Source organism: Paroedura picta, chromosome 9 (genome assembly GCF_049243985.1).
Source record: "Paroedura picta isolate Pp20150507F chromosome 9, Ppicta_v3.0, whole genome shotgun sequence".
NCBI lineage: Eukaryota > Metazoa > Chordata > Lepidosauria > Squamata > Gekkonidae > Paroedura > Paroedura picta.
The window spans coordinates 74,594,366-74,614,258 of record NC_135377.1 but is presented as its reverse complement, the minus strand read 5'-3'; the positions used below and the strand labels follow the sequence as shown (position 1 = coordinate 74,614,258).

At 46.0% G+C, this 19,893-nt stretch overlaps 1 protein-coding gene across 7 annotated transcripts in view; it reads left to right on the top strand.

The window, feature by feature from the left end:
* The window catches only part of TRIO (trio Rho guanine nucleotide exchange factor), a 309,088-nt gene that overhangs the window by 41,751 nt on the left and 247,444 nt on the right, over positions 1-19,893 (top strand). For all 7 annotated transcript variants that reach the window (XM_077353339.1, XM_077353341.1, XM_077353340.1 and 4 more), the window contains exons 2-3: positions 11,669-11,743; positions 18,556-18,670. In XM_077353339.1, the coding sequence (XP_077209454.1) occupies positions 11,669-11,743; positions 18,556-18,670 (190 nt within the window). The remainder of the gene's footprint in view (positions 1-11,668; positions 11,744-18,555; positions 18,671-19,893) is intronic.

Genomic DNA, 19,893 nt, shown 5'->3' with positions numbered 1-19,893 from the left:
AATTCCTCTGGGCATACATGAAAGGGTTACAAGAGCCAAGCACTGGCATAGTCACTTCTTCCCACCCCCTTATAATCTGCCTAAGTTTTCTAAGGAAGAGCTGAGGGCCCTGATGGAACTTTCCCAGTTCTGCAGAGCATGCAAGACTTTCGCCAGGTCTTTGGCTGAGGCCAGGGTGGGTGTACCTGGACTCATCTCTGTGTTACTTGGGTAACCAGGGCCACCAGGGTGGGGTTGTAGGGGGTTCAGTGGGCTTTTTAATGGGTTTCAGTGGGGCTTTTATGATTGTTGGGGTTTTAAGGGGTATTGTTATCCGCCAGAAACCACTCCGTGAAAGTGGCGGGTAATAAACATAAAAATAAATAAATAAAGGGAGAGTCACTCAGCTTCACTGGGTTCAGTGTAGCAAAATTGATTCTAGGCATGGTGGGGCCCAGTACCAGGGCCGTTTGTCAAGTGGGGACGGGGGAAGTGGAGAGGTGGTCTTGAAGGGGTTAGACACCAAGCTCTGGCTTCAAGCAGACATTCTTGTAATGAGTCCATTGAAATATGTGGTCTTAAGAGTATTTTATTTTTATCTTTTATTTTTGTTTTTTGTTTTTTAATTTTTAATTTTTGTTTTTTAATTTTTAATTTTTAATTTTTAATTTTTAATTTTTAATTTTTAATTTTTAATTTTTAATTTTTAATTTTTAATTTTTAATTTTTAATTTTTAATTTTTAATTTTTAATTTTTAATTTTTAATTTTTAATTTTTAATTTTTAATTTTTAATTATTGCCCACCGCTAAAAGCAAAACCGTCTCGCGGTAGGATACATAATAGTAAAACTTTGCATAAAATACATAAATATCGTTAATCCCCCATTAGACATCTATCCCGGCAGGAAAAACATCTCCCCTCCCCCCAGCTCAACTAGCTCCCTCTCTGTGCATCATGGGAATAATCTATGGCTGCCGGCGGTCCACTGCCAGGTGACGATCTAACCCGGAGGGTCCCATCTGATCTCCCGTGCCCTGACCTCAACTGAAGATCTGGTGGAAGAGCTGGGAATGCTGCCGGGCATAGTGGTCTGACCATGGGACGAGAGATGTCGGCATCAGATCCACCTCTGCCCCACCTGAGCAAGAAGCCTACGATACTAGCTTTGTATTCCTTGCTGCTGAGTTTTCTGAAGCTGAGTGCTATCACTAAGAGCAAAGATGGGGGGGGGCTAGAAAAATCACTGCGAGACCCCCCCTTGCTGCGGCTTCTCTCTTCGGGCTCATTTGAACAGGCTGGCGAAGGTCCTGAGCATCGCTTCCCCCCTCCCCCGAGGGATGTGGTGTCCTTTCAGCCAGCCGATCAAAACATTTGGATGCACAAAAAGAGCTGTTGAAAGTGGCCCAGGACAGCCCCGTCTCTTGAAGACCTGAGGGGCTAAGCGGCAGCATCCCTGGTTGGTCCTCGGATGGAAGACCACGCAGGAAGCCCAGAGTTGCTGTGCAGAGACAGGGCAGGGCCTCCGTCTGTCTCTTGCCTTGGAAAGCCGCAGAGTTGCTGAGCTGTTTGGGGGGGGGGAGGGGGAAGTCGAGTGTTGGGCTCCTTCCGGCTTTTTGTAATGTCAGTCTAAGAATGTAATTTCGTCACCCTTCTTCCTGATATTAGACTGATGTCATGTGAAATATTGACATTCATGGCTTAGTGTTGAACTTTATAGAAGGTGATGATGTGTAAAATGACTTTGGATGGTGTTAACCTTTGCCATGGCTTTGTTTTTAAAATATGTTGGGGGGGGGACCCTACAGATGAGGCAAAAATTACCATCTTCCACCTTGTTTAGCATAGCTGAATCATTACATAGTTTAGATAATCCTGGCATCACGGTTTTAAGATTGAATCAGCAATGCAGCTGACAATTGGGCATGTGAGAATCATAGAATGATGGAGATGGAAGGGACCTCCAGGGTCATCTAGTCCCATCACCCCCTGCACTATGCAGGACACTCACAACCCTCTCGCTCATCCACTGTAACCTGCCACCCCTTTGCCTTCACAGAATCAGCCTCTCCATCAGATAGCTATCCAGCCTCTGTTTAAAAATTTCCAAGGATGGAGAACCCACCACCTCCTGAGGAAGCCTGTTCCACTGAGAAAATGCTCTTAACTGTCAGGAACTTTTTCCGGATGTTTAGACGGAATTTCTTTTGAATAAATTTCATCCCATTGGTTCTGGTCCGTCCCTCTGGGGCAAGAGAGAACAACTCTGCTCCATCCTCCACATGGCACCCTTTTAAAGAGTTGAAGATGGTTATCAGATCCCCTCCCAGTCGTCTCCTCTCCAGGCTAAACAGACCAAGCTCCCCCAACCTTTCTTCATATGTCTTGGTCTCCAAACCCCTCACCATCTTTGTTGCCCTCAATCCCCAAGCCAAGAGCATTTTACAAAAACAGAAGAAAACACTCAAACAGACCTCACTCTCCTGCAGCGCATATACTCTCACACGTTGCTCCCCGGGCAAAACTGCCAATTAATGCAAATCAGCTAATGTAATTAGCTGCAGTCCCTCACCACCCAGGCAAGGACAGATAAAAAATAACACTAAAGCAGTCCACACTCTTCTGCAACCTATATTCCCTCACACTGGAAGGAAGGAAGGAAGGAAGGAAGGAAGGAAGGAAGGAAGGAAGGAAGGAAGGAAGGAAGGAAGGAAGGAAGCTATTGTCAGGACCTAGGCAGAAGACACCCCGCAGGAAACCTGTCAGGTCAAACCTCGAGACCACCAGCTGATGAAGTCTAAAAGGAAGCTTTATTCAGAGTTCTGCTGCAAAGGCACTACAGGCAGAGTTCATTGAGGCAAACGTCTTGGCAGAGACACAGAACAATGATTCAGAAGGGTCAAATAGGGGAGGGGGACGAGGGACACCTAGGCGGGAAAGTTCAAGGCAGGAAGGTGCAAAAGCGGGATGGGCCATTGGTTCCCAGTGGAACCCTTCTTTGAAGTAGAGAGGATAGAAGTGTTGATACATTGCAGACACTACCAGGCCATTCAAGGCCACATGAGCGCAAGTAGAGATAACACCCAGACGCTTTGGTATGCAGAGAGGGGAGGAATGTGCCAGAGGAGTTTTATGGCTTTATGGCCACAGGCCGGGAGACTCCCGGGATTCCAAGGTGAAACATGGGTCAGGGATCTGGATTCATGACAGCTATCAAAAGTCATGAATCCAGATCCCATCCCTGGTCCAATGGCACCTTGGGGACCAGCAAGATTTAATTGTAGGTATGAGCTGCTGTGTGCATCTACACAGACACTTGTATCCACAATTAAACTTTGTTACGTGCACAGGTTTATGCCCAGGCCCATTCTGTAACGTGATCGGCGCTGCATGGGCCAGCGCAACATTTTACACTAGGGAGCCCTCCCGCTTTTCTCTCCACGAGAGCGTTCCTTACCTCCTGTCGATGAATGAGGAACATGCCACAAGCTTCCAGCGCCTCCCCTAACTTGCGCCTGTCATTCACTCCTGACAACCAATCACCTCGCAGCATGGCACTTTAAACCCCCACAGCTCGCCGTGAACTCTTTTAAAAAAAGAATTATGCGATGAACGAAAATCCATTTATCCTCATATGCATTGGTTGGGGCATGTTTTCAAACCATTTTGCAGCCTCGCCAGTGCCTAGTTGTTGCTCCAGCAGCTCTGCCATTTTTTAAAAAGACAGCAAATCCCTGCTTTCGGAAACGAAGGGGGCGGAAGGGAGGGCAGGATATCTCCGCGCATGGAGGCTACTGCCCTCGCTTCCTGACTCTCCCTCGGCTGGCTGCTTGCGGCAGCTGGCCGGATTTCCCCAGGGGGATCCACTTTTGGGGATTACCCTGATCTCGCTACAAATCAGAAGATGTAGTGAGAGCAGCACTGGGAGAAGGCAGGAGACTGACGGCGTTGTTTAAAACCACGCAAGAAAAGCATCTGTGGAAAGTGAGAGGCTCGCTGCTTTTTCTTTGTGCGGAATGGCCCCCAGATTCAAATGCCGTGGGTCTTCAAGGTGCTCTTGAACTCAGAGTTTGCCCTTTGGAATCCCAGTTCACGTGCATGCAGTGAGGGCTTTGACCCAGAATTGAACGTCGTGTGTCTTAAAGGTGCCTGCCTGAACTCAGGCTTTGTTTGGTGGGCTGGCTGGTGAGGCAGGGTCCCAACATGGTGCCCCTGAGCGCCAAGGGCCTTCCTAGCGTGTGCCGTGTGTTTTCGGAGAGTGGAGGTTTCTGTCCAGCAGGGCTTCTGACTGGCTGTGGAAGACCCAGCTGATAGTAGGGCAGGTTTCAAAACAATAAAACAAAACAGCTTCAGCCGCAACTGCTGCCAAACACAAAGATCTCCTCTGAGCATCGGATTAGTTGTCAGCATGCAAGGAAACGTTCTAGAACGGCATGCTCATTTTCAAAGGCTTCTGTTAAGTGGAGCTTCTGCCTGGAATGCTGCTGGGTTGCCGTGATGGTTATCCATGGCCCCACCCCAGCCGTGTTGTGTTTGGCTCTGCCTCCTGCAGCGGCCGTTTTCAGGTTGTGATCCCCCCGCCCCGGCCTGCCTCGGGATTTCAAAGTAGCCCTGTGGCCTTCTTGCCTGTGACCAGCCCCCGACTGCGCGGTGGCACCGGCCATTATGTCAGGGGAGAAAAGAAATATTGAGGGACAAACGGTGCCCCTTGTGCTCCTCGAAGCACAGCACCTGCCACTCACTCTCAGAGAACGTCTGGCCCACATGTGAGGCAAGGCATAGGAAGAAGAATTCCTGCATCATGTGCTGGAGGCGTCTGTGACTGTGGAGGAATAAATCCCTGGTGCAGAAAAAGAGCTTCAGGGCAACCGGGTGGTTGTGACATTGTTTATTTTCTATAATAAATGGAATTGGGCAGCCCTGTCCCAGATCAGCTGCAGTACATGAAACCACAAGGTCCAATACTAAAGGAGGAGTCGCCACAGCAAAATGGATTCATGGCTGCTCTGTTTTTAGAAAGCACGGCTTAACTCATTCCGGGATCTCATTGTCCGCTGCTCCCCTTGCGGGAAGACGCGGCCTGGCTTGGAGGCTTTGTGACCGAGAGGCTGCTTGTTTGTTTGTTTGTTTGTTTGTTTGTTTGTTTGCTTAGATTTTTATGCCGCCCTTCCTTACGGCTCTGGGCGGTTTACATAAAACTTTGAAGAACATTTACATAGAACAATATCAATGTTGTGTCTTGACAGTATGGGGAAAAAACAAGACATGTAAATTCATTAAAGCTTCTGGGGAATGGTTTGGCTTGAACCGTGACTTCTTGTTCTTTACAGGAAAGGCTGGTGGCTCAGGCCGGCTGTGGCAGAGCGGAAGCTTTGTCCGGTCAAGAAAGGGGCGCGTTGGGTGTTTTCCAAAGCCAGCCCTGCGCGTGTTGCAGGGACGGTGGCTCGCCCGCTCCTTGCATAGCATCCTGTGTCGGCCGGGTGCCCTGAACGCCCGTGTGCGTGCTGTGCTTTGGTGTGCTCTCGTGTTGCAGGCTCTGCAGTGGGGAAGGCGGCAGTGGGAGCTGCAGATTGCCCTGGTTTTGAGAAGATGACATCAGCTCTATTAATGTGCAGGGCCGAGGATGCGCGCCTGGAGACGGCTGCTGAGCGATACGCCGGTTGAACTTGATGCTGAGTTTTATGGCTCAGTGCATGCAGAAGTCCTCCTTGTTGGGCTCTTTCAACATCTGTGTGGAGGGGTTGTTTGTTTTGGGGGGAGGGACTTTGTAAATGGCTGGCTGCTTCTCTGAGTTCCACAGAGGACTGTCTGGGTGGTTCATCTTCTTCAGCGGCAGGGGCTGGTAAGGACAGTCCTCCGTTCCGTGCGGGACCACAGTCCACCAGGCTTCCCGAAGATGAGTGAGGTTTCCTTTGACGGGTTAGGCTTTCAGCCAGTGCAGAAGCTGGCTGGGATGTAAGAAGATGTGGCGAGAGATGAACGTGAAAAAGCTGCCTCAGTTCCCCAGTAGGAAGCAGTAATGCTGTGCTTAGTTTGGCCGAGAGAGAGAGAGATTGATATAGGAATGCAAGTTGGGTGTGGCTCCAATTCCCAGTGGTGCGGGGCTCCGAAATCTGCCCTGTGACCCCTTCCCTACCACCTATTGTTTAGTATGGGGTTTTTTTGGCCAAGAGGACTACAAAAGCTGAGTTTAAAAAAGAACTATTGCCAACTTCTGTGAGAGCAGAAGTACACGCTACATTTTTTAATGAATGTGGTCTGCCCCACCTGCATCTAATTTCCCCCACTGTGGAACAGCCTTTTAAAGACCACAGGGGCTAGCGTCAGTGGTAGGCCCCAGCCATTGGGCTGTTCACCCCCTTCTGTGGAATTTGAAGAAGGAGAAGGAGAAGGAGAAGAAAGCGGCTTACAGTTGCCTTCCCATTCCTCTCCCCAAAGTCACCCAGCTGGCTGCATGTGGAGGCGGGAGTGGGGAATCAAACCCAGCTTGCTAGGTTAGAAGTCGGTGCTCCTAACCACTACACCAGGCTGGCCCTGAAAGGGAAGAAAGGGCATTCGTTTTCACCAGCAGGGAGCCCCTTTTGCTCCTTGGGGGGCTCCACATGTCCTAGGATATGCAGGGCTAGAGAAAGGAACAAAGAGGCCCTACTTGCTGGTGAAAATGTGGTGGGAGGGAAGTCAGAAGCCCACAAGGAGCAGCCCGGCAGCACAAGTCCCTCGATGGTGCCTGTGACTGCAGTATCCCCAGCTAGACTCACCTCACAAAAACCCATAGAAATGATCCCTACTCAGCTTGCCTTCCTCTTACTATAGATAGTTAAGTGGCACCTCTAAGTCCAACAAAGTTTCATTCTGAGTAGTAGCTTTCATGAATGCTTCTACCCAGAATTAAACTTTGTTAATTTGAAATGTGATGGACATGAAAGCTTTTGTCTAGAATTAAACTTCGTTGGCCTTAAAGATGTCTGACTGAACTCAAACCTTGTTCTGTTGCTTCAGATCAACTCAGCAACTCACCTGAATCTATGTATAGTTAAATGTAGCCTGACAGCACAATCCTGAATATGCTCATTCAGCACTAACCCCCACTAACGAATCCAGCCAGTGGAGAGGGGGCGAAAAGGGGGAAGAAGCACAACTCAGTACACTTAAGGCCAAACTTTTTTTTTTAACAAGTCTGGTCTTGGTTACCTAACCTAACTCTCATTTCTCTTAATCTGGGTTACTGAATTTCTTATTTATTCCCCTGCTGGTGTCATAATTGACCAGCATTTAGCCAGACAGGTGTACCAGCACTAACGATCATTAACCATAAGCTGCAGTTGCTCTTGATCAATTCCAGCCTGGCTTCTGGCCTGGCCATGTGGTACAGAAGGCCCTGGTTGCCCTCTTATATTCAGTCAGTCAGTCAGTCAGTCAAAAAACATTTATATACCGCCCTCCTTGGAGGCTTAGGGTGGTTTACGTGAAACATAGAGGAACAGGAACAGTACAGATAAGTCATTAATCATTAATCAAGGAACAAAGGAACAATACATAGAAAACAATAGAATACATTCGTAACTAAAACATGTTGGTACTATTACTGTTTTTTCTCTTTTTAAATTGTCTTAGTTTTTAATTGCTTGTATTTTAATTTTAATCTGAATGACCGTAAATAAATATTGATTGATTGACTAAAACATGTTGATAGGCCCATAAATGATTGGTACAGGAATTAGTTTTAGTTTCATGGGAGGAAGACTTGGGGGTCCAGTGGAAGTGGTTGGAGCTAGTGGACTTCAACGGAATGCCTGGCGGAAGAGCTTGCTTTTGCAGGCCCTGCAGAATTGTTCTATATCCATTTTGTATCCGGAATTGTTCTACATCTTAGACAATCTCCAGAGACAGCTGGCCCTAGGCAAATTGGTGCTGCTCTTATTTTTAAATATAACATCAGCATTTGACACTGTCAATCATGGGCTATTAGTCTATGGCAACATGGGGGTGGGGGTTCAAGGTGCTGCCCTCAGAGGGCTGCAATCTTTTCTCCAGGGTCGGGGATAGAGGAAGAGAGCCATCTTGTGTAGTGTAGTGTGGCCAAACCATGGGTCTCCAGATGTCCATGGATTATAATTCAAAGACAATCCCTGGCCTTAAATGAATTAAATTGGCTTCAACCAGGACAAGCTTTGTGGAACGCTCTGCCTAATGAGATCAAGACACTGTGGGCCCTCTAACAGTTCCACAGGGCATGTAAAATAGAGTTGTTCTTCCAGGATTATGGTTGATCTGGAATAATATGTGAAAGGCTGTGGCGGAGCAAATATTAGCTTTTCTGGACATAGCTTTAGTTCTGGACCCATCCTAGTAAGGCTTCTGGCCTGGCCATGGCGTGGAAGCAGTGCTGGTCACCATGACGAATGACCTCTGCTGTCTGCTGGACCGAGGCAGGTCAATGCCACGTGCTATTGGCAGTGTTTGACACAGATGTCCATAAGCTTCTAGCTAGCCGCATCTCTGGCACTGGGGTACGAGGGCAGTTGATCTCCAATAGTTGATCTCCTTTATCTAGAATAGCAATAGAAGAGAGATAAGCAAATTGCCACCAGCTCACATGTGGATTTCATCAATGTACAGATGACACCCAGCTCTTCCTCCTGGCGGATTGCCATCTTGATTCTCCTCTAGAAACCAGGAAGCAGTGACAAAGGGGCTCAAGCAGTGACAAGAGGGCTCTGAAGCTCAGCCCTTCAAAGGCAGAGGTCCTGTGGTTGGGCAGGAAACACAATTGCCCGACCTGGATGGGCTACAGCTTTCAGTGGCTCACTCCGCCAGGAACCTGGGTGTGATCCTTGACATCTCCCTCTCTATGGAGGCACAGACCACAAGAGTGGCATTCGCCGAGTTAAATTACTAGCGCCCTACTAGGCTATAGTGATCCACGTGATGGTCACCTCTAGATTGCACTTCTGTAACTCTCTACACAGGCCTACCTTTAAACTTGATTCAGAAATTACAGCTCGTCCAGAATGCAGCAGCCAGGGTCCTTACAGGAACACCATAGAGGTCCCACATCCGGCCCACTCGCCAACATTTGCACTTGTTGCCACTTGAATTCTGGATCAGGCTTAGGGTCTTGGTAATCAACTTTAAGGCCATACACGGTCTGGGCTCAATGTACCAGAGGGACTGCCTTGTTGTCTATACCTCCCAAAGAGCTCTGCACTTCACTACTTCCAACTGGCTGGTGATCCCTGGCCCCAAAGAAACATGTCTGACCTCAACCAGGGCCAGAGCTTTCTCTGTCCTGACCCCCACCTGGTGGAATTGGCTCTTTGAAGACAGGCCCTGCATGAGCTACCACAGTTCTGCAGGGCCTGCAAAACTGAGTTCTTCCAGCAGGTTTGTCTGAGGTCAACCAAAAAAACATCTACTGAGCCCCCAGAAACCCCTCCTCTTGAACTGAATCTCAAACTGACCAACCTGTATTGACAGATTGTTGACAGATTGTTGTCCATAGTTGACAGATTGTTGTCATTATTAGCATTGGGACTGTTAAGGAAATATTACCGGAATTATTACCGCTAGTTATTGAACTCACTGTTACTATTGTGTTCTACTTGATGTTATTGAATTACACTGTACTTATCCCTAAGTTCCATGTAAACCTCCCTAAGCTGCAAGGGATTGTGGTATATAAATATAAGCCAAATAAATAAATATTTGCTGGCCTTCCTATTCAAATTTATCTAACCTACTTCTTTGTATTATTCCTAGTATATGTCCCGCCCCTACCCCACTCCTTTTTCCCTGCTTTTTAAGGATGTGGCACTGTGTGACACAGAATGTTGGACTGGGTAGGCCATTGGCCTGATCCAGCATGGGTTCTCTTATGCTTTTATGTTCTTATGGCCATTTCTTCCCATAGGTCTAATACTATTGTGGGAGTGGTGAAACTGTGGGGCTAGCAAGGGCTCATGGGAATTGTAGTTAATGGACATCTGGAGAGCCACAGGTAGCTCACCCCTGCTCTAGAATGTGAGGGAATATTAGAAACTGACCATTGCTGTCTGGTGCAGCGTGAGTGTTCTGCTCTTGAAAGGTGTGTCCTACCTGTCTTATGAGTTGCTTTTATCATTAAAAGAATGGTTAAAAATGTCAGATTTTTGTACGAGTCTGTAACTGACTTACATTCTCGTCATGTTAAACTGTCAACATTACAGCCCCCTGTATTTGTGTCAGAATCGACCCAACTGCCTCCACTCAAGGCCTGTGGTGTGTGTCGAGTGACCCCGTCCTGCCCCTTTGAGGCACACTGTCGGATCTAGGGCAGGCCCATCCGAGAACCATTCTTCGTTCAGACTTTGAAGTCCAAGGCTGGTTCTGGTTGGGGTCTTCCAGCTGCCTGAAGCATTAGACACCTTTCATGTTAAAAAGATAATAATAAAACTCAAAATGTGGGTTTAAAAAAAATATATATATATATATTTATTACACTTCTATACCGCCCTCCCTTACAATGAAGTTTCATAATAACAGTACAGAGAAACATTTCTAACAGAAGGGCATTATAATTTTACAACTATGTAACTGTTAACTGCACAACTGCAAGTTAACTCTTTGTGAGAGTATTACTGGATCAGGAGTCGCCCCATGCCTCTGCTGGGCGCCGTTGGTGGTGGTTGGCAGCGTTGTTTCATTGGCCTCGATTGAAAGCTTGGTGGAAGAGCTCTTTCTCACAGGCCCTGCGGAACTGCCTGGGCTCTGCCAGGGCTCTGATGTTCTTGCCACGTAATGCTTTCTAGGGCCTGTTTATATGGATTGTTTTTAAAGGATGGAATGTCTTATTGAACCCTCCTGTGAGATCCGACTTGTTATATGTTTATAAGCTTTGGCTAAGTCATGCTCCCTCTGACCTGTTTTTAACCTGTGTCTTAATTGTTTAACAGTTTCTTTACAGGTGTTTTATATTTATGACCTTGCTAGCCTGTTTTCGCTGGTCATCTATGCTCTTAGGAATACGTGTAATGTCTGAAAGTTAGCATACACTTTGAATGGGAAATTTGTTCTGGGAAATTGGAGGTATGATATGCTTATGAGCATGCCAAGATTCTAATTGGAAGGAGGGATTATGAGGCATGCATAAAAGTGAAGTTTGGTTTTGTCAGTTTCAGCAAGGAAAACTCTTGCATCTGTTCACCATTTTCTTTAATAAAGAGATTCCCTTAATTTTACAACATATCTTCTTATTGGAAACTCAACAGGGGCATGACAGTGTCTAAATTGAGCCATCAATCAGCCTAGGAAAGCTGTAGTTGGATTGGATTGGGCGGTTTAGTATCTAGGAGTCAGAGTGCCTAGCCACTGAGTATGACAGTGGAGAGTTGGTCATCCTTTTCTCACTGCCTTTCAGCTAGAATGTGTAGCTACAGAACTGGCAGGGAGGGAGGGGGAAGGAAGCAGCATTCTCTTCAGGCTCAACTCTTTGGAAGGGAAAGGTCATTCTGTCCTTGGGGTGTTCCTGGGAAGATCTCTGGTAGTGACCTGTTTCGCTTGGTACCACATGTAAAACTGTGCATACGTGAAGCAGCTTGACATGGAGTATGTCGAAGTCCATGGTCACTTCTGTTGGATGCTCCAGTTATTTTGTCACCCAGCCGTATAAGAAACACAAGCTAAGTAACACCGTTTCCTTTGTTTTTTTTCAGGATTTCGTAAAAATGATGAAATGAAAGCTATGGAAGTCCTGCCAATTTTAAAGGAGAAAGTTGCTTACCTTTCAGGTAACAAAACTATATTTAAAAAAATGTATTTCTGAGCTTTGTTTCATAAATGGTCATTAATGGTCACCTGCAATGATGCAAACAAACACAATCTTGCGGCCCGGGAAGCTTCTTACTGCAGGAGGGGGGAGAGGGAATCAGGGCCGGGCTGCGGATATCTTGCAGTTCTGATGTTTATATTATATTTTCTGTTTTTAAAATGACAGAAATTTTACTTTAAAACAAGAACATGTCTAAAAGAAACATTTCTCATATTTATCTCTCACCACCACTTCTTCTTAGGCTTTGTTTTTAAAAAAAATGAAAATGAGTTTTAAAGTAAGTTAAAATATTATTGTTCCCTCTTTAATAATAATAAAAATATTATTATTATTATTATTATTATTATTATTATTATTATTAATTGAATTAATAGTCCACCTTCCTCCATGGACTCAAGATGCATTACAGTAGCAATCTAACCCCCATAAAACCCCCAATCTTTAAAACACCCTCCCCAATCCTCCCCACAGTCATTCACCAGGGGGTTCTTCGCATATTGGTATTCTGCAGCCTGGGGAGAGAGACCATTGTTCTTAAGAACCCGGCCTCAGTCAAAGACCTGGTGGGCCTGGTGGAAGAGCTCCGTTTTACAAACCCTATGGCAGTGGTCCCCAACCATTGCGAGGCTGGGGACCGGCAGGGCATCGGGCCGCACCCGCACGGACCCGCCCTGATTCCCTCTCCCCCCTCCTGCAGTAAGAAGCTTCCCGGGCCGCAAGCTTGCGGCCTGGGAAGTTTTTTACTGCGGTGGGGGGGCAGGGAGAGGGAGCCGTGGCCCGGCGCCATGGCCTTCGCGGCCCGGCACCGGGCCGCAGCCCGCAGGTTGGGGACCACTGCCCTATGGAACTTTAACAGCTCTGTCAGGGCTTTTAGGTCTCCTGGAAGCTGATTCCACGAGGTCCAGGCCAGGCATCTCTCTCTGGAGCCAGGGTCCACCAACAGATCAATGCCTGCAAAGCAAAGGGTCCTGTGGTGGGGGGGGGGGAGGGCAGAAGCAGACAAGAGATCCCTCAGATAGGCAGGGCCCAAGCCACAGATGACGTTAAAGGTCAAAACCAGAACCTTGAACCTGATCTGGTCCATGACTGGTAACAAGTGCTGCTGCCTCAGCACAGGCTGGATGTGGGCCCTGCAAGGTGAACCTGTGAGGACCCTAGCAGCTGCACTTTGTACCAGCTGGAGTTTTCAGGTCAAGGACAAGGACAGGGGCCAACACAGAGTGAGTGACAGAAGTCCAATCTAGAGGTGACTGTTGCATGGATTACGGTAGCGAGGCACTCTGGGTGCACGTGGGGTGCTGGTAGCCTCACCTGACGAAGACGGTAAAATACCATGCATGCTACCTCAGTGATCTTTGCCTCCATTGAAAGGGACAAAACATAAACAGAGAAAACAGAACCTTTCCAAGGCAATTGGTACAATAAAATTTATATATCAATAATTTTTTAAGGACCAACCAAAATGGTTTCTAGATATACTCCGTTTTCACAATTTTTCTTCAGTGGTTGATTCCTAAATACAACATGTATAAATTAATAAAATTAAATTTGAGTTTTAACAATGCAGTAAAGAATTACTCCCACCCACCTCCATAACCAGTTTGTAGTATCACACCTTACCTTATACTCTTATCAAGCAATTTTTATATATATAGATAGGCCACCAGCTCTGTAAAGTATTGTGGGGAATATCAGTCAAAAAACATTCCCAGTGGTTTAGGGCTACTATCCAAGTATAAATACAAAATCTTAACAGGCCCCACAGCAACATTCTTAAAGATACACTACTCTTTTACAGAAACACTACTAGTATCCAAAAGTACTCCAAAATCAAAACTTACAGAAAGCAAGACATTTCTAAAGAAGTGTTCAGTCCTCTAGGGCTAAGTGTATCAAGAGAGTATATAAAGAAACATTCATGTTGTCTTAAAAGTCTGTTCATGTCTATTTTATTGCGTCCCTGATGATGGAGTTGTTCAAGTCCAAAAAATTGCAGGCTTTCTGGCGCGTGTCCCATTTCTTCAAAGTGGCTGACCAAAGGTGCATCCATGAGGTGATTTCTTAGTCTACTCAAGGGCTCCTGGATTCGTATCCCCAGGGGGCGAGAGCTGATTCCAATATACAATCTGGAGCAAGGGCATATACTACATTCTTACTCAATATATTGATTAATTTTAACAGAAAAACCATTTTCTGATTGTTCAAATTCTTTAATTTGTAATAAGTACTTGCAGCATATACATGAGCCACACCTTATTAAGACAACGTGAATGTTTCTTTATATACTCTCTTCATACACTTAGCCCTAGAGGGCGAACTGGTTATGGAGGTGTGTGGGAGTAATTCTTTACTGCATTGTTAAAACTTGAATTTAATTTTATTAATTTATACATTTTGTATTTAGGAATCAACCACTGAAGAAAAATTGTGAAAATGGAGTACATCTAGAAACCGTTTCGGTTGGTCCTTAAACAATTATTGATATATAAACTGTATTGTACTAATGGCCTTGGAAAGGTTCTGTTTTTCTCTGTCCATTGAAAGGGAGGCCTCCAGAATCAGCCCCAGATGTTAAGTTGTGCCCTTGCAAAGGTGGGGAGACTCCTGTCCTGTCCTGTCCTTCCCTTTTCCTGCTCAGCCACAGGACCTCTGTCTTGGAAGGGCTGAGTTTCAGGCAAGTGTACTCTAACCATCCAGGTACGGTTCCCAAACATCTGGCAAAATGTTTTTTGTACATTTGTGGTCTTGGTTGGGTGCACTCCAGAGGTTTAATAAGTGACCACCATTCCTTCCTTCCTTCAGGAAGCTGTCCTTTGTCTGCCTATGTCAATTGAGTCTTGTTCATCAGTAGTAAGGCTTTCCCCTCAGTCTTTATTGTATATATTTATGTATTTATTTGTTTGTTTATTTGTTTTTATATTTATATACTGCCATATTTATATACTGTTTTTATATTTATATACTGCTCTCATGTCTCGCGGCGGTTTACAGAATGCATAAGAACAATAAAATCCCATAAAACCGATTAAAACGTAATTAAAACACAATATCACAATGGCGGATAATAAATATATAACCCACTCCCCTCCCCCCATCCAGCAAAGGTCTGTTACTCTCTATCTGGGAGCCGCCCTGGCCTCAACCATATGCCTGGCAGAAGAGCTCCGTCTTGCCGGCCCTGCTGAAAGCTGACAAATCCTGCAGGGCCTGTAGCTCTTCTGGGAGCTCGTTCCACCAGGTTGAGGCCAGGGCTGAAAAAGCCCTGGCCCTGGTCGAGGCCAGGCGTATGTCCCGGGAGCTCGGGACCACTTGTACCCGTTCGGGCTACTTTTGTGACCTGAGCCTCCATGGAAAGGGAGGCATCAAAGGTCACACCCAAATTCCTGGTTTCTGATGCCGGTGCTCATTGCACCCCATCTAGGCATGGGAGACGCGCTTCCTGATCCTTCCCCCTTCTACCCAGCCACAGGACCTCCGTCTTGGAAGGGTTGAGTTTCAGGCAACTCTGCCGAGCCATCCAACCACTGCTTCTAAACATCTGGCAAATGTATCTGGGGGGGGGGGAGTCCGGCCGTCTATTAGGAAGTATCAAGTCTTTATTATTACCATACTAGACCAGTAGTCAAAGTACAAAATACATAAAAACGTCTGGCATTAACAAGGTACATAAAAGAATAACTAAAATATTATAAAATTTAAAAACATTCCAGCTATAAGAATCATTCTAATTTTAAAAATCACAAGCATTATCTGAAGCAATTGAGAGTATCTCTACCTAAGTTGCTCCGAATCCACCCAGCTCTTCCTTGTTTTGATAGCTCTCCAAGCAAATCTGGCCACAAAAGAAGTTATTTCTGTGCTTTTGTCTGACAACATGTCTGTGGTTGCCTCTGAGTTGGGCTTATTCTGTAGGAAAGGTATAAGTTCTCCCCTGAATTCATCGTATAGCCTACACTGGAGTAATACATGTTCAGATGTCTCAATGCTCCCATCCTGGCAGATGCATAAATGATCACAGATGGGTATTTTTTTTAGTAAGCCTTCCCTAAAAGTGGATGGGAGCATGTTATATCGTAAGAGAGTAAATGATTTCCTATGTTCTGGGAAAACAAGATTAGATAAATAAGGTAATGGCCTCAAATTATTAAGTGGAGGCATTGGAAAAAGTGGATTTTTCACTTGATTGAAATCCTGTTGGCGATGGATATCTAGGATTCTTTGTTTTATCATTTCCTTTGCTCAGTGGAAACCCAGAGACAGTATTAACTGTTTAGATAGACCATATGAGCAAGGTTTTTCCTCAAGAGTGGATATCCACGGCACAACCAATGATTCAGACATCATTAGGTAAAGCAAACCCTTTGTGGAGAAAAGCAATTTTAACCAGTACATGGACGTACATATCCATATTCTGGTCTGGATTGAAGCGTTAGGAATGCTGGTTGGTACCTGGAGCAGGGATCTTAAACATTTAGCCTGGGTCTTTTCTAGGCTGGAAATATTGGCATTTATACACAATGGGGCCCCATACATCATCTGTGCTAGAGGCTTTGCCTTGAACAGCTTGAGGGCTCCGGGAACATTACGCCCACCTTTGTGCCAGAAGAATTTCTGAATGGCACCTGAGCTTCTCTGGCCATTTGAGGAAATATATGATATATGGGAGTTTCTACTGCCTTTTGATTGGAATAGCACTCCCAGATATTTGTAAAATCTGACCTGTTCTATGGGTGATGAATTGAGACGCCATGTATATGTTTTAGGCTTGTTACCAAAAGCCATAATCTTTGTTTTTGAATGATTGACTTCTAGCTGGTTCAATCGGCAGTAGGTACCCAGTACAACCAAGGCCCTTCTCATTCCATTTGGCGTTCTTGATAACAGGACAGCGTCATTTGCATACAGCAGTAGCGAGATATGTTTGTTAGCTAATCTGGGGGGATGTAATTCACTATTCCGAAAATCTTCAACCATATCTTTAACCGCTCCTGTGGAGCGGATTAAATAATCGGTTAAGGGCACCCAAGGTGGGCCCTGTCCGTGATGAGGAAGGGTGCCGATAGGCCCCTTCCCCCGGACTGACAATTGGAGGGCCCAATCGGCAGACGCAAAGCACGGCTCGTGATTGGTCCCTTGCCGTCGGACTGATGAATCGGGAGGCGTGAAGCGAAGCGCCTCTCGATCCGCCCCCATCGACTGTGCTCGCTGCATCACCCAACCGGGGAGGGCGTAGTATCCTTAACCGGGCCTTCAGGGCGTGGTGGTCTGACCATGGAACAATGTTATTCACCACCAGACCTACCGCTACACCTGCACCAAAAACCAAATCAAGGGTCTGGCCAGCCTGATGAGTGGGACCAGCAACAAATTGCGAGAACCCCAGTGTCTTGTATCTGCTACCCTACTGGGAACTTATTGGAAATGTCAATAAAAACATGTGAAATTCAGGTGTGCTTCTGTGTTGATTGAAGCAGCAGAAGAACGTTCATTGGCACCTTTAAGACCAACAAAGTTTTATTCAGGGGATGAGCTTTCACATGCAAGTACGCTTTCTCAGGCAATGGAACAAAAATCATAAGAGTACAGCTAAAAGGTGAGAGTAAATTTGTAGTAAATTAGTACACAGCATCAAGAAGGCATCCCCAGATATGTAGCATGATAATGAAGGTTGGATAATTCCTTGCTAGAATAACAAATTAGTCCTTTGGGTTCACAGAATGTTAAGGTCAAGATTAAGAACCAATTTTGAGTCCAGGGGCACTTTGAAGACTAACAAAATTTTGTTCAAGATACAGATGAGTTTCATGTGCATGCACACTTTCTCAGACACAACTCGGCTACCCACTTGGACTGATTGAAACAGCAGAGCCAAGTTTGACTAACCAAGTTGAAGACTGTTGTGTATCAACTTGCATTTTCAAAGATCCATTGCGGGTGCCCAATAGCTGTACTGAAAATATTGTTGGTTGCTTAATGGTTAATTTTTTGCCTACCTCTTTGGCTGTCAGAGCTCCTTTGTTTGCTTGCTAACCTAATAGCTCTAGCCCCCAGAAAATGTGTTCTGACTTTGCAGTCCGAGGTTCATGGGTTGCAGGAGACGGCCCCTCCTCGGGCCTTCTGCTTGGATGGTGGTAGAGGGGGGTCTGTGGGTGCTGCTGCTCACGACCACACTGTTCCAGAGTGGGAACAAGCTTCTGGCTCTGGCATGCAGCCTCCCCTGGAGGTTTTCAGTTGTGAAGAGCTATCCAGTGGCAGGCCTGTGCATGCGCAGTCCTCGTGTGCCTGCACAGAAGTTATTTGATTAACTATAGTTATGGGTGTGCAGCTTTGTTTTCCTGACATCTCACCTGTCAGAATTATGACCCATTTGGGGGCCTGCCTTCCTGTCTGAGATCCATTGTTGTATGAGCAATATGTGGCCTCAAAGGTTGCCGGGTGCCATTGGGCACAGCACTTTGATTTTCTGACCTGCTTTTTGCTGGATTGTGAAGATCAAACTGGGTGGCCATAAGTGGAAGTAAATAACTACCAGTGGAGTAAGTGCGTAGGGTTTGTATTCCTAAAAATAAGACCTTGCTAGCAGCATCTTGCCCTGATGACATGCATTGCATTTTGTACAGGCTCTTAACACTTTTGTTGTGCTAAAACTGTACTTACAGATGCCAAGCTGTCTGCTCTGGTGTGCGCTGTCAGATTGCCCTGTGGAGGGTCACATCATTGTACACCACAGCACATATCTGGTGCTCCGCTTGTTGCTTGTTTGTTTTTCAGGCGGGAGAGATAAGCGAGGAGGCCCCATTCTGACGTTTCCAGCTCGGAGCAATCACGATAGAATACGACAGGAGGACCTCAGGAGGCTGATTTCATATCTCGCTTGTATTCCTAGGTAAGGACTTTGTCATCAATGCCTTACAACTTGGAGCCTTGTCCTTTGAAATGCTGTGTCAAAACATGGTGGTTTCATAGGGCCCTATGTGCGTTCATAGCCAGCTCATGTTTTCTAAACTCCCAGTTGTTTGAGAGGAGAAATAACTTGTCAACGAAACATGAAGCAACTTGCCCTGGAGAACTTGGGCTGCTTAAAGATGCCGCAGACTGCTGCTGTTCACTTGGAAGAAAATTACTTTCCTGCCTTCTGAACCGGACTGCAGTTTTTCTTTTTAAAAATGGTGTCTTCTAGTGATTACCATTCAGCAGAAACCCAGAGTGACTTGTGTCTCATAGCAGCAGGTTTTGAATTGGCATGGCAGATACTCCAAACTCTGCCGATTAAAGAGACCAGTTTATGGAGAATCAGGGTTTGTACCTCTTATTGGTTTGTGAAACTTCATGTCTCTCTTTACATAAAAGAGCAGCATGTAAAGAAGTGCAGCTTAGCCTTCTCTGAACAGGCCATTTTCCTTTGGGGGATGGGGAGGTTTTTCCCCTTGTTTGTAGATGCTGAGATACACTATAGCCCTCCTTGTGGTCACTCACTGTGCAGGCTGGTGCAGCGGGTACGAGCACTCAGGCACTGCCCCCTGCTTTCACTCAGTGGTCCAGTTGTTTGCACATGTGAATGTTTGGAGGAAGGGAATGTGTGCACATCCTATTCCCATGACCAGCAATATTCTGGAATCAGCATCACTGATCACATGGAACAGCCATGCTAGTGGGCAATCTGTGCAGCTGTCCTAGGGAAACTGCTGGGGCCCATTCAGGATATTCAAACCTGCTCTCACTTCCCATGTGGTGAATGGAAGCACGGACTGCTCATTGACAGGAGGGCTTATGTGCTGCCTGGAATGAAGAAAGGCTGACCTTGATTCTTGAGATTATATAAACTTACTGAAGGAACTTCATGATGGAGAAAATCACATGGTCACTACTACGACGTGTTCCCTCTACCCCGTGGTTCCCCTCTGTACTTTCTGGGAAATGAAGCTGTCAGCCAGACAAGTTAACACATTAATGGAGTTTATATTTTTAGCAGAGTTGGTCTTCCAACAGATATCTGGGAAATTGAGTCTCCCATGACCATTGTTCTCCCGCTCTTTGAGAATTGTGTCATTCGTTGTAGGAGTATCTCATCCAAGCCCTCTGACTGGCTTGGTGGTCTATGACAGACCC